The following is a 15,177-nucleotide window of genomic DNA, read 5'->3' on the forward strand; positions in this document are numbered from 1 at the left end:
GTCTGTGAAGGCGATACGAGGGATTTTTGTCTTTAGGTGAGTGTGTGGGCGTGCGTGAGTGAGCGAGCGAGCGAGTGCTGGTTAGCACACTACGCGCGCGAGTGTTATGTGTGCGCCTTGTTGCTGTCACGCATCGGCGCAGCGCGCGCACATTTGCATCCCATTTGTGCGGGCATGCTGAGCGACGGTGACACGGGGAGACACAGGGACACGCGGTGACACACGGTGACACACGGGGAGACAGGAACACGCGGTGGCACGCGGTGACACATGGGGTGTTTGTGTTTTCTGATGCGCCGTTGAGCCCGACGTTTTGACGTCTCACGACATATTCTGAAGAGGGTCCCTGGTGCGAAACGTCGGACATCGTGTTGAATGACCCGCGGAACGACGGTAGACTCATGGGCGAGCTTCTCCTGCTGCACGGGAAGGGGGGGGGGTGGAAGCGTGAGTCCCCATTTAAATCCCTGAGCCAGTGGTGGAAACTCCACATGACTATTTCATTGACCCCGGAGGGAGGGCTGAGTCGTCATCCCCCAATCAGGATTCGAACTCACTGCCGCCCGCTAGCAGCCGCTCGCTCCCCCGCCCAGCCACCAGAAGCAATCATCGCTGAACAGCGGTGGATTAACGATTCGTGCGTCGGTTTTACCTGGCCTGGGGGGGGGAGGGTTCACAATGGTATCTCCCAACAAATCCCACCCCCATCCCGGATTTTCTCAGTGGTGCGGTCCGGTGTGACCAGGCACCCGGGTCTCAGTGCACGCGTGCGTCCGTGCTTCCCCGTGCGTCCGTGCGTCTGTGTGTGCATCCGTGCGTCTGTGTGTGCATCCGTGCGTCTGTGTGTGCATCCGTGCATCCGTGCGTCCGCTCGCCCTGCTGCTCGCGACGTCGCTCTCTCCACGGCTTTGGCCCGCGGGAGCTTGCGCGCACGTGACACTTGATATTATCACCGCCTGCCACGGCTGACAGTAATTGATAACTTCTGACTGACTGCTGCCCCCGACAATCCTCAAAACTGGTTACGTGACATACGCCCGCGCGCGCTCCACCGGCTCGCTGGCGGGTGACCGCCGAGGACATTTAAACTCCGGCGCTCGCTGGCGGCGTCATGCAAGGGGGGAATTAAAAGACTCGGACGGAGCGGGAGAATGCCACTTAATCGGAAACGTGATAATTTGACGGAGATTAATCACAAGTTGGGTGGACAGGTGGAGAAGTTGGGCTCGCATTGATTTTTTTTGAGCCGTTAACGTCGTTCTGCCCCGCTGGGGGAGTGAGCTCCGTGTGGGCGCTGGAGAGAATCCAATCGGGATCCGCTCCACGCTGATTGGATGAATCGCCACGTTGTTTGCGGGGTTCAGGATCACATTCACGATTCGATTTATTTATTTAGTTAACCCTGAATCTATAACGACCGCAGGGGCTCTATCAGCCAGTCACATCAATCGTCAGCATCAGCAGCAACAGCCATGGTCGCTCCACTGCTGGATTAAGGCCTCCCCATGCTGTTGCAAATTCCGCACGGTTCTGCACAACAGCACTGTAAAATCTCATTCCTGCCACGCGAGTTGACCTCATCGCTCACATCTCTGCGATGGTTGTCCTCTCGAGCATGGGGTCGGGGGCTGGCCGGCGGGCGGGGGCGGGGTGTGTGGGGGTGGGGCGATTTGCACCACCGGGTTGGGAAGGATGGTGGCTGTGCCGGCCTGATCCTATTTAAGGTCGCTGTAAACTAATATAAACGAGCTGTAATCGGATAACGTGTGATTTACCGGCGCACATCCTTCACAGGCCCCAGGGTTAACGCTTCGCTGATAAGGCGCAGCTGTATTTACACAGAGGCCATTATTGGGTGACACAAGGCAGGGGCAGGCGTGCCGGTTCGCGTTTGGTAGGCCGCCACCATCGCTTCAGCCGGGCTGTCTCAAAAACACTTCCCACACCGCGCCATCCCTCACCGAGCACCATCCGGGTCGCTGGTCGACCGGAGTTTGCCGCACGTGACCAGTAGCAGCCACAGGCAGAGAGATCGGTATGCTGGATGTGGTGTGTCGAGTGCGTAAAAATGGTCACTGACCCAAAAAGACCCGGCTGAAATTAAGCTACGTGTAAATCTATGGATCTCTGCAATTCTACAAAAATCCACGCAAACCGCATTAATCTATGTGGGAGTTTGTGGGTCTCTATGTGAGTCTGTGGGTCGAAATGAACCTCATGGCGGTACCCCGGGGTACAATAGTACCCCGGCTCTCTCACAATGTCCGTGATGCAGTCACTTTTAGTCTGTTGATGGTCGGCGATGCGGCAATCGACTAATTTCGACGAGCTGTACACGATGTACCACTACGGTGCGTACCGCGAGCGTTCAGGGTTTCGGGCGCAATCGTCCTCGCTGCGTTTAGACATCGCGGAGTGTGGCTCCAATGTCGGATTCATTGGTACCCCAGTCGCGGAGTGAAGTACAACCCTGGGAAAAAAATAGTGTCCCAGAAATAACATATTTAATTGCTTCGGCCATTTGGTTGTTATTTGGTACCCCGGGGTACCGCCATAAGGATCACGTGTAAATCCAGGGCTTACTTCCTCACAGAAATGTCTCCGGGTCGACGGTCGATTGCAGTATGTCGCACGTGACTCATAGCCTCGGCTGTGAGCGATGCTGGATGTGGTCCGCTGGCTTGCAGAAAATATTTGTTTTCTTGGAGATGAAGGCGGCCGAGGTCGGCTGTAATTGGTCGGGTTGGCGGCACGGTCCCCGATTCTCATGAACGCTTCTGCTCGGTGGATGCTCCTCGCGGACGTTGCCGATTTCGGGCGATATCTTCGTCAACGGCAATTGGGCAAATGCCAAGACGATGAGATGCGTCTCGGCTGTTTCGTTCGCGATGGGGAATCTGCCCGCGGTGATATCTCGCGGCATTTAAGCCTGAAATGTCGCCCCGGGCTGGGCCGCGCATCCTCCACCCGCGCGGAGCGCCCCCGGATCGACAGAGCGGCTCTTTTTGCTCTCAACGTTTTCAGCCATTCTCTATCCACCGCTGGATGGAGGTGGTGCTGTTTTGGTGGAATTACGTCTCGTGCGTGCTGTTTCATGACAATTTGTTGATGTGCAAGGGGAATATGGCCCTCTTCCAATAACACAATGTAAAATTATAATAATTTACAGCCCTGGGTTTTTGATGCTAGGTGAAGGTCACGGAGGTTTGTTGACCATACTTCACTACATGGGTCAGTGCAGGTTGGGGAAAGGGAAGGTATCCCAGAACCAAGTCGGATATCACTCGTCAAAGATGTTAGTCATCACTGGGAATCGGATCGCTCGGTTCACAGTACAGCCGTGCCAACCACTGCACTACCACTCCCGCACAGTTCAATCTTTGGAAATGTCGTGAGATACCCATAAAGCATCATGATTCATATTCATTCCTTCCTCGGCTCAATAAAGTGAGTACCACTGTCGGAAATCAACATCGATGGTCCTGTACACCGCAGTGCCTTGTGGATGTACACGGCGGTGTCTCGAGACACGGGAGAGAAGGGGTTGGCCATACGCAGAGAAGAGGAGGGAGGCCTCGAGCCCCCAGTTGGAAGAGGGGCAGGGAGCCGACATCACGGGTGGCTGAGTTCCAGGCCACGGGTGCAGCAGAGGAGAATGGGCGACCTGCCGCTGTGAGCGAACGTCGATGGGGGCTCGGGCCTCGTGACTCACGAGGCAGAGGGGCGACACCCGTGCCGCGACTCGCAATCTTAAAGGGTCGAGTTCAACTCCTGCCCGTGGCTGCGCTGGACACATCATCTTTTTTTTGTCGTGGGAAGCCGCCGGTGCTTGTCCTATGGTGTTGACTGGTCCTGGACGTAGGAATGTGGAATTTCCACCGCTGACTAGAGACCACCACCAGCGACGGCGGCCCTCACCGCCCCGTGCTCGTTCGAGCGAAGAGAGGGTTATGAATGGCCGCGGGGCACGGGCGCTGGAACTCTCCGGCTCCGCAGGTTTCGTCCGCACTTTTGAGCCGCCCGACCACCGACACCCGATATCCAACTGACGTCAGCCTCCAAACGTGTATCCGAGATGTGTCAGAAGACAATAACGCTCTCCGCTTCTTCCTCCTCCTCCTCGTCTTCTTCGTCATCATGGTCGCGTGCGCTGCATTTTTAAGGAAGTAGAACAGAAACAGCCAGCCTTGAAAATAAATCGATGGGAGATCAGTGTGGAGGGAAGATTTGCACGGAAGATAGCGCTGCCACTTTGTGTGTGCGTGTGGAGGAGTGTGTGCGTACGTGTGTGTGTGTGTGGAGTGCGTGCGTACGTGTGGAGGAGTGTGTGCGTGTGTGGAGGAGTGTGTGTGTGTGTTTGGAGTGTGTTGCGTGTGTGTGGGAAGGAGTGCGTATGGAGGAGTGTGTGCGTGGGTGTATGTGTTTCGGCTACATGGAGATCTTTGTCTTTGCGCACGTGGTCGTCTCAGCCTCAGTGACTACCAAATGCGGTGTGTAAACATCGCCTCGGGTGTGGTGCTGGTCACGCCTCATGTGCCGTGACGGCGGCCTTCATAGGTGACCTCTTACTGTACGAGGGATCTTGGTGTCCTGTGGAGTGGTTAGTGCCCTACGAAATTAACCAGTTGTGGGCCTCTCCTAGGTCGAATCAGCCTTAAATGTTAACCTGGAGCCGTGTGTAAACATGAGGACAAGGCTATACGGGGGACCTTTGTATAAAGTATACCGCTCTCACACCCAGGTGCTCACTCGCACATACAATACATTACAAAGATCCACCGTACAATCTTTTGGGGCATGAGTGCTGTTAGCGAGCACCTATTAAGACCGGCGCGGAGCACAAAGGTGGTGAGTGGCCAGCACCACGCCCTTTGTCTCCTTTAGTGGCGATTTTTACACATCGCACCAGGTAATAATTTGAGGCTGAGTCGACCTGGGGGAGGCCCAGGACCGGCTTATCAGAATGCTTTCGATTTGAGTGGCTACGATGAGGCTGGGTGAGCAGAGCGCGGATGATAGGATGGGTACATTGAGGTGGACATTCTCCGCTAATGGTCCCTTGGTATATCGCGATGAGGCTATGCATATGTGTGTGAGTGTTTTATAAGTGTGTGGGTGCACGTGTGTGTGCGTCAAGAGGTACAAACCTGACGACCCGGTGTCGATTCCTGCTCACAGCCAACTTCGGTCACGAATATCTGAACCGGTACAGGGTCTCCCCTAGATCGACTCGGCATTAAATGAGTATCTAGTGCGGTGTGTGTACGTGTCACACATCAGCACCCCCTCGTGTGCCATGCCGGCCTTCCAAGGTGCTACTCGCGAACAGCACTTGCCCGAATAGGTCGTTGGAGCCTTTGTCAATAGGTGTGTGTGTTACGTTGATGTGTTTGTGTTTGTAAATGTGCACAAACGCACGGGGAGCGGTGGCCCCGCGATGAGCTGCACCGCACTATGTCAGTGGGGATACCACCGCACCGGCCCCGTGCCTCCCCTCCGCCGACTCGGCAATCGGGGAGAGACAAAGGCGGCCGGGCGCGACGCTGCCGCACCGCGACCTTCGCACGCTGCTGGGGCCTGAGAAGGCACTCGTTGGGGAGCACTTGCCCCGTCGTCACGCCGGGGGGACCTTTGTCTGTGTGCAGGTGACGCGGGTGCCGGTGGAGCAGTGCGAACAGTACACCAGCTGCGGGAGCTGCCTGGGGTCGGGAGACCCGCACTGCGGCTGGTGCGTGCTGCACAGCAAGTAAGTGACACGCACACTGCCCCAGGTACTCATTTGAGGCTGAGTCAACCTGGGGGAGGCCCAGGATCGATTCAGATAATCGTCGCTGGTGTTGGCTGTAGAGCGGGAATTAAACTCGGGTCGCGGGATTCATAGTGCAGCGCGCTAACCGCTGCACCACCATTATACTCATGTTTGTGTGTACAGGCTGTGCACGTGTGTGTGCTCTACACGTGTGTGTGCTCTACACGCGTGTGTGCCCTACACGTGTGTGTGCTCTACACGTGTGTGTATGCGTAGGCTGTGCACGTATGTGCTGTGCTGGCCTTCATAGGTGCTCGCTAACAGCACTTGCCCCAATAGTCTGTTAAGGCTCTATGGGGAATCTTTCTCTTTGTTTGTGCCCTCATTTGAAACATCGCTGGCAAAATCTGCCATCACTCCAATTATCGCAAAAAAATTATCTCGGCAAAATTCGCGCACGATAAATTTATCTCTCGAATTGATTTTTTTGCTCACGTTGGTATCTTGAAGAAGGGCTGTCAACTGAAAAGCATTCCTTTAAGAGAGAATATCCTCGCACACACACGCACACATGCACGCACACGCACACACGCACACACACGCACACGCACGTACACATGCACGTACACATGCACGCACACACACGCACACACGCACGTACACATGCACGCACGCACACAAATGCGCACACTTTTGGGGAACGTGCTGTGAGCCAGCACCGATTAGGGCAGGCATGGTATCGGAGGGGGTGGGTTGACAGCACCACGCCTGGCCATCTACACACAAAAAAACACAAACAACAACCGCCATTTGCCCCTAAGTTACGGTGACATCACCACGTCGCCTGTACCAGGCCAGGTGCACTTTGAGGCGGCGTGAAGTGTTGAAGGCTCGCTTACAGGAGGTCTTGGGACAGACCCAGGTGCCATGGGTTGGCTGACTGAGATGACCACTAGATGCACCAGCTGTACCCCCTACTATACCAACTTTCTGTATTTTAGCCGCCCAGTGCTCCGCTCGTTGTTGTGAGCATCACTCCTCTGCCCTCCGTTGTTGCTGGAGGCCAACTGCCAAGTAGCAGCGTCCTTCACGAGCCTCCTCTAAAGAGGATGATCTTGACACCGCTGGTACCAGTCGTCGGCAAATCCACTCAGCTCCACATCATCCCGTACCACATCACTCCATCTCCTCTCCAGCCCGTGCCGTGCCCGTTTAGCCCCCTCTATGCGGCCAAACAGAAGCTGCTTGGGCATGCGGTGGCTGGGCATGCGGGCTACATGGCCCAGCTTACGCAGCCTTGCCTGCCGGAGGAGCTCACCGATGGGACTTTGTCCAGATCTTTCAAAGATTTGGGAGCTCCTCACACAATCCATCCTGGTTAAACCCAGGATGGATCGTAGGCAGGCCAGCCTGAATGTTTCTGACTGGAGCAGATGTTCCATTAGAGTGGTACACACTCAAACAGACACACACATACTTACACACACACGTGGACACTTACACAGAGGCTCTCTCATACACATACAATGCAATGTAATTTGGTTTTATACAGTATTTCACAATGCACACAAAGACACGTACACCGACACATTCACACAGATACACACACGTATATGTGAACACACACATACATACAAACATGCCCCACACAAAGACACATACACACACATACATATGCCCATGCACACAAAGATCCCCCTTATAGCCTTAACAGACTCTTGGGACAAATTATGTTAGCGAGCACCTATGAAGGCCGGCACGGCACACGAGGGGTGGGTGGCCAGCACCACGCCCGGCCGCCTTTGTATCCCAAGTGGAGATGTTTACACACCGCACCAGGTTTGAGGCTGAATTGACCGAGGTGGAAACCCAGGAAAGGTTCAAATAATTGTCACTGGTATTGTTCGTGAGCGGGAATCGAACTTTGGTTGCCGGGTTTATAGCGCAGTGCACTAACCGCTGCGCCACCACTCCCCCCACCCAAGTACACACACACACACACGCCCCTCCGTGAGCACAGTGTCAGTGTCGCGGCAAACTCGCCCCCTCTCTCCACTCGCTCACCCGCTCACTCCATCTCTGCGCTCACTCCATCTCTCCGCTCACCCCATCTCTGCGCTCGCCCCATCTCTCCACTCGCCCACTCTTTCCACTCGCTCACCCGCTCACTCCATCTCTGCGCTCGCTCCGTCTCTTCTCTCACCCCGTCTCTCCGCTCCCCCCGTCTCTCCGCTCCCCTCATCTCACCACTCCCCCCATCTCGCCACTCGCCCACTCTTTCCACTCGCTCACCCGCTCACCCCATCTCTCCGCTCACCCCATCTCTCCGCTCACCCCATCTCTCCGCTCACCCCATCTCTCCGCTCTTCCCGTCTCTCCGAGAAACGATAGCGCGACGCAAGAATGCGACGGGGCCGACCTTTTGTCCTCGTGAAGGCTGCCCGGCGCCTGCCCCTTTGCTGCTGCCGCTGTTGTTGTCCTCCCCGCTGCGCCGGTGGCGATGCGCTCGCGCCTCGGCCGTAGCTGTTGAGATGCGTGGGGCCGGGCGGCTTGGGGGCTCACAATGGCCGTGTCGGAGCCACCGAGCCGGCGCCGGTTGGCGGTACCGGATTTCAGATTTGAGTTCTGGCCACGAGAGTTCAATCCGGGCTCTCGAGCGAGAGCGAGCTTTATGTTCTCAGTCCGGCCACGCAAATCCGCACAAAAGAGAGAATTTTGTACTTTAATCGGGGTATTCAAGCTGTGAGAATAAATAAAATATGTTATTAATGCGACCATGCGATGAATAGGGCTTGTGAATAGCGCACGGCCGTGGAGAGGATAGAGGTCCATTGATGGGATATCTCTCGTATTGACACGGGGTTATTCTTCAAGGACTTTTCACTGACACAAGCACGTGCACTGCTCACTAGTACAACGATTGGAATACGGTTGAGAGAGAGAGGAAACAATTACAAAAGAAGAGAAGAGTGGGAGCTGACGCTGAGTAGAGTGACTAATCAGGGCACAAGTGGGCAGAGCCTCCATACCCCCCGCCCACCCCGCACCCTTGGCGACCTGCGTTGGACCCGAGGGTACGGGATGTGTGGCAGGGGTTGTTGGGGTGCGACCACACCGCGAGGTCAGCCGGCACCCAACGCTCAGAGGTGACGGTGCGGCGAGCCGAGGGGTCACGTTGCCGATCGCTGTACGCTCGTGAAAAGCCCTCCAAACGTCAACGCAGTTGAAGAGAAACAACGGCGGTTTATTCCGTTGGCGAAAATGTCGCCTCTGATGGCTTCTTAAGAGCGCCTTTGTCTCGTAGTTATTTTATTTTATTTTTTCAACTCTAACCTGGTCCTCTCCCAGAGGCGGTCACTCTCAGCCGATTCTCTCTCTCTCTGCCTCAGCCATGTCTCTCTCTCTCCATTCTCAAAGGGTGGTTGTTGTCTCAAACACCCATTTGTCAACTTTCCAAGTTCACATTTTTTTTGGCCTTAATCAAAGCCCCCCACAGTTTTAAAGTGCCACCTCCCAAGCGTGAGTCTCTAAGGGTCTTTACGTGAGTCTCTGTGGCCACATCTCTTTTTCTCACTCTCTCTGCTCTGAAGGAGGGCCGTTGGTCGGAACGTCGACACGCTTCGAGCGTTTCTTTCGCGAGGTAGTGGCGGCGGCGGCCGGGGCGGCACGCTCGCACGTTCCCACGCTCGCGTTCGCCCCGCGCCCGTGGCTCAGATACCGATCGCACGCGCGATAGCCCCCCCCCACCGCACCCCCCCATCCCCCCCCACCTCCCTCAGCCCCCCCTGCCCGCTCCACCGACCCAACGCGCAAGGACGGGGAGCTGGGGTCAGCGTTGCCACCTGTCCAGGTTTTCAAGGAAGCTGCCGTCCTGAGAACTCTGCCGGACTTCCCGACAGTGCAGACAATGCGTTTAGCAGGAGCCGTCCCCCCCACTGCCGGCTTCGTGACTTCACCGTCTTCAGCGCCGCCACTAGGCTTCAACACCCAGGAGAGCCTCAACACAACTCCCGCAGGAGGGTCCTGCTGGGTTTTGGGAGTAATCTTGTACATCTTGTGCGGTGCCCGCTGTCACTCAGCGCATTTTACATCAGAAATGTCACGCAAATCTGATTACGGGAAAGCCTTCCACGCTCTCCCACCCACTCTCCCGCCCGCTCAACCTGCCCACTCTCCCGCTTGTTCTCCTGCCCGGCGTTGATAAAGGAGATTCTCACCCCAATGGTTAATGTGCACTTTTTGCTCGAGCTGGTGCAATGGGGCTCAGAGAAATGTAGGGAAGGAAGTTGGGGGGTGCGTGAATGAGTGAATGAGTGAGTGTGTAATCATTCCCGTGCCTAGGTGTGCTGTTCCGGCCTTTGTAGGTGCTGCTCGCGAACAGCACTTGCCCTGACAGTGTGTTGAGGCTACACGGGGGATCTTTGTCTGTTTTGCGTAGGTGCTCCAGGAAAGACCGCTGCCCCCGCTCCAGCGAGCCGCGGCGGTTCGCCGTGGACGTGGCGCAGTGCGTGCGGCTCACCGTGAGGCCCACCAACATCTCGGTCAGCGTGTCCAGCGTGCAGGTCCGTGCACACGCACCAACCCCGCCGTCACCGCCGCCACCATCGTCACCACCGTCGTCACCACCGTCGTTAACATCCGCGGCATCTCTCGCTCAATCGCCGTGTTGCCCGTGGCATGCGGCTCTGCACCTGTGCCACTTGCCCTAAACAAACACGGCGGCAAATAAATAAATAAACAACCCGGCCAGAGTCGGGCGTAATAAATAATAAAGGCACGCACACATGCACACACACGCACACACATGCACGCACACACGCACACACACACGCACACACGCACACACGCGCACACACACACGCACACACACACGCACACACGCACACACACACGCACATGGTCGGACAGGGAGCAGGCGGAGAGCTGGCGCTAACAAGCAGATTAAACGGCGCTCGCGCGTCTCTCTCCGTCACCCTCAAAATCCTTATCCCTCCCTCCCCCATTTTCCACCTCCACCACCGCCACCACCGCTACCACCGCTACCACAACCACCGCCGTGCCGATAACCTGTGAACTGCGATTGCGACGAGCGAGCGAGCGTACGTTAGCGCTCCGGCCGTGTTTTAATTTCAGATCTTACGCCGCTAAATGAGGTCGCGAGATGATGGCATCCCCCCCACCCTGCACCCTCCATGTCCCCCATGGCCCCCTCCTTGCTCGGTGCACCGCTGCTTCCAATGCCGGTTACGAGGTGCTGCTGCTGCTAGCGCCATGGCAGTGCCACGGTCGCGCCGCATCTCTCCCCGTGCTCGCTCTCCCGCTTTGTTGGTGCACTGCGATCGTGGACGATGCTGGATGCTCCTGCCGATTGGTGGATGAGTCACGGCGGTGATGGTGGTGATGGGTGATGGTGGTGCTGGGTGGAGTGGTTGGGGAGTGGTTGGGGAGTTGTGGTACAGCGGCAACCCAGGTTCAAATCATCACCGCTGGCTCACACCAGCGGTGATGATCTGAACCGGCCCTGGTTAGAGACTCGCACAGAGACCCATATAGACTCACATCGAAATTCACTTCAGCCGGGTCTATCCGGGTCAGCGACCCAGATAATATCTCCACACCCGGCACACCACATCCAGTCTAAGTAAGAGAAGAATCCCCGGTAGACTCGACACGCCCATCGACCTGGTGAGCCTTTAAAATACTTCTTTGACCTTTTGACGTGGCGGTAGCTGTGACATGGCGATCGTTCTCGGTTGTCAACGGCAACGGCGTAGGTGGCGGCCGTGCCGATGGCGGCGATGACGATGATGAGCAGTAATGGGACTGGGGCATGCGGCCTGGGCCGATCGGAACGCCCTAACGGCCCATTAACCCGTTAACCCGTTAACCCGATTAGAGATCACAATCCCCCCGGCGGCCTCTCTTCATCTCTCGGCTGACAATTAGGGGGGCGGCGGGAGACCTGCCACTGAGCCTCCCTCCCTCCCTCACCTCCCTCCCCCCCATAACCCCCTTCCCCCATCCCCGTACTCATCATCCGTATTTATTAGCTGCCAGCCGCAATAGAACACCGCGGATACGAGCGACGATGCGGCTGCGTTTGATGGTGGAAGCGGCGGCCGTGGCTTTTGTTCGGGGCCGGTGTCAATCGGGTGACTTGCCGGCACGTGAGACGGTGGGAGGGGGGGGCAGAAGGGAGGTGGGGGGGGGCAGCGCACAGATGGCAGGCGAATACCCCCCACCCCCACCCCTCACCCCCCATACAGCCCCCCACCCTCTTCCAGCTTTGTGGAAATTTTCCTCGTCACCGCCCCCCCCCCACCTTTCTCCCAACTCACTCGCCAGCTCCGTTTTGAATTTGGGGGTCGTAGCTGAGAGGGTCACGGTGCCGTCAGGAGGGGCTACCCACACAGCGCGAGCCCTACGGCTGCACACGCGTGTACACGTGCGCGCGTGTGTGTACGCGTGTACACGTGCGTGTGCCCGGGTGTACACGCGTGTGATCGTGCTCCCCTCTCACTTATTCGCCGTCCGGCTCTAATGTCTGCCCTCCTCTCTCTCAGTGCCGTGCTCTCTATGGCTCTGTTTCTCTCTCTCTCTGCCTGTCTCATTTTTAATTTCTCCTTGTCCGCACGTGTTTTTGCTGTGCGTCCGTCAGTCTCTCCATGTTTGCACGTCCATCCGTCTCGCTGTCTGTCTGCCAGTATCTCTGCTGCCCTGTCTACGTAATAAATTTACGTTATTAATCAGTAAAGAGTCGAGATTCTGGTTCATCGCCAGAAACTAAAATACCTTACGTTTGTGTCCATCAACCGCAGTGCCTTCTGGGCCGGTGTTTCCCATCAGCGTTTGTGGTCAGCAACCCTCACAGGCTCGTGAATTATGTCACGGAATTAAATCAACGTTTAACCAATCAGCTTTTGACTTTCTTAGTCTCAACGACAGCGTGTGGCCTGCTAAACAAACCTGTGTTGGGTTTCACGGTCGGTCCCAAACCCGCCTTGCCTTCCCACACCTCCATCTTGGATCGCACGCGATTTGTCTCTGTCCACCAGACCCACACCAGGCCCCGTATTCACAGACAAGGCCACACAGCCGTTGCCCTTGCAGCAGAAATAATAAAAATAATAATCAGGGCCGAGATGGCACCTCTCAACAGCCGGGACAGAGTCCCACGTCGACACCACGGCAACGTCCCCAGCATCGTCACCTCCGACCTGTCGCTGCACCTCAACGCCAGCGCACAAACAGGTTCCGAAGCGCCAACAGAATCAGCGGCACTGCTGTTTTTTGGTTCATTGCTGAGCTAATTCTGAGCCAATACCAGATAATTCCCGGGCCATTCCTGGGCCAGCAGGGACCATTCCGCAACGAGTCTCTAATGTGCGCTCCACTTGGCATGCGGCCCTGCCTCCCTCCTCCTCGTTTTCGCAGCTCACGATCCGGGCGGAGAATGTCCCGGAGCTGCTGGCCGGAGTGAACTGCACGTTTGAGGGCGCGGCCGAGACGCCAGGAGAGGTCTACGGCTCCCGCGTGCGCTGCCTGTCGCCCTCGGCACGCGACGTCGCGCACCTCCTGCGCAACGTCACGGGTAGCGGTCGCATCGTTATAACGACCGCACGGCGCCACCGTTCACAACCGCCCAGCCGCTGGTCCACCACCAGCGTGCTTCACACAAAGGGGCAAACCGCTTTCACATTGCACATCACTGGAGCGCCACCGCCTGACGTCCGACGTTTCGCTCCACGTGCCGCCGGGAGATTCTTCGAGAGTTGAAGTGAGAGCAGCTCGTGCTAATCTCAATCTGTTCACATCCGTACGGGGATAGAGTGTTACCTCCTCGTGCAATCCGCTGAAAATTTTTTTACATTAAACACCCAATGGAGCAGCAGTAGCAGGCTATGACTCAGCGTGGCTCTCCTGGATGAAGGAGTCGCCACAAGGACTGCCTGTCCTGCACCCCCCGCACGCCCCTCTCTGCCCCCCTCGCTCTGTGTGCCTCCCCCCCCCCCGCCCCCACCAGGAGATCGCCGCGTCATGAGACTCGGACTCAAATCTCTGGGGACCGGAGTGCCGTTTGCCAGCACCAGCCTCATCTTCTACAACTGCAGCAAGCATGTGTCGTGAGTGGGGGGCACTCACAGGGAAAGCCAAATGGGTGGGGGGCAAAGGGCAGATGAGCGGAGCATAGAAGCTGGCTAGCCGGATGGGTGAGAGTGAGTGGATAGTGGTGTATGGCTGCTTGTGGGTGGTTAGGTAGCTGGGTGGCTATGTGGCTCGGTGAGTGGGTGGGTGGCTGAGTGGGTGGATAACTGGGTGGGTGCGTGGCTGGTTGGCCTTGGTGTGTGGGTGACTTGGTCGTTGGCCGAGTGGCTGGGTGCGTAGGTGACTGGGTATGTAGGTGACTGGGTGGTTGACTGGGTGGCTGGGAGGGTGGCTTGGAGCGTGGCTGGGAGCGTGGCTGGGGGGACCTGGCACGGTGAGTGAGGGATAGACGATGTGCTCAGGCGGACATCAGCGCTGTATTTACCGAAAAGCAGCTCTGAGAATCGATGCCGGGAGGGCGGGGCGGGGCGCGCCGGTGGGTGGCGTGCGAGGGGGGGGGGGTGATCGGGCTGGGGGAGGGGGGGGGACGATGGAGGAATTTGGCAGTGACGAGCGGAGGAGCGTGACGGGAGAGGCGCTGCTCGTGCCACGTGACGCCTCCACTGCGGCTGGAGATGCCGTTTACGGCGAGTGGCTATCGACAGGAAGGACCCCCCACCCCTCACGCCCCCACCAAGATCGCGCTGTGATGGATTAGGATGCTCTCTCTCCTCTGTTGCTGTTTTGTTTTTCTTAATCCACGATTTTAATTACAATTAGACATTACACTCTTTACGATTGTGAGGGCAAATCCCGTTAGAGGAGCCGTGAAAGATTTCCGCACAGCAGCAGCAAAATGAATCTCCCGCAATGAAACGAGATTCGACGGTTGTGGCGGCGGCGATGGCGGTGTAATCCGGCTGGCGGCGCTCGGCAGGTTCCGCGCGAGATTGTACGCCACGGAGAAAATGTGACTCAATAAGAGGCTAAATCCCCTGGTGATTGCCTCTTACGGGCGTAATGTAACACGGGCGAGGGTGGCGCCGCGCGGCAGATGCTCGCTCGCCCGCACGTGTTAGCGTGTGTGTGTGTGCGTGTATGTGCGCGCGTGTGTGTGTGCGCGTGTGTGTGCATGCGTGTGTGCGCACGTGTGTGTGTGCACCCCTCCGTGACGTCACACTCAGTGATTCAGCAACCCGACGACAATAACGACGATGACGGCGGTGGTGGCGGCGATGGTGGTGTTGGTAGTGGTGGCGTTGGTGGTGGTGATGCTGGTGGTGGTGGTGTTGGTGCCGGATGGCAACGCTGTGGTGGGCAGTGCCGTGGTGGGAGGGCCAATG

General features: G+C 57.1%; 1 protein-coding gene across 1 annotated transcript in view; it reads left to right on the top strand.

Moving 5' to 3' along the window:
• The first annotated feature begins 13,185 nt into the window (after positions 1-13,185).
• LOC133349340 (plexin-A2-like) overlaps positions 13,186-15,177 on the top strand; it is a 51,806-nt gene continuing 49,814 nt past the window's right edge. Inside the window, exons 1-2 of the mRNA XM_061562690.1 lie at positions 13,186-13,340; positions 13,773-13,872. Of these exons, the coding sequence (XP_061418674.1) occupies positions 13,787-13,872 (86 nt within the window). The 5' untranslated portion in view covers positions 13,186-13,340; positions 13,773-13,786. The remainder of the gene's footprint in view (positions 13,341-13,772; positions 13,873-15,177) is intronic.

This window comes from Lethenteron reissneri, chromosome 30 (assembly GCF_015708825.2).
Source record: "Lethenteron reissneri isolate LAM-NWPU_2019-01 chromosome 30, ASM1570882v1, whole genome shotgun sequence".
Classification (NCBI taxonomy): Eukaryota; Metazoa; Chordata; class Hyperoartia; order Petromyzontiformes; family Petromyzontidae; genus Lethenteron; species Lethenteron reissneri.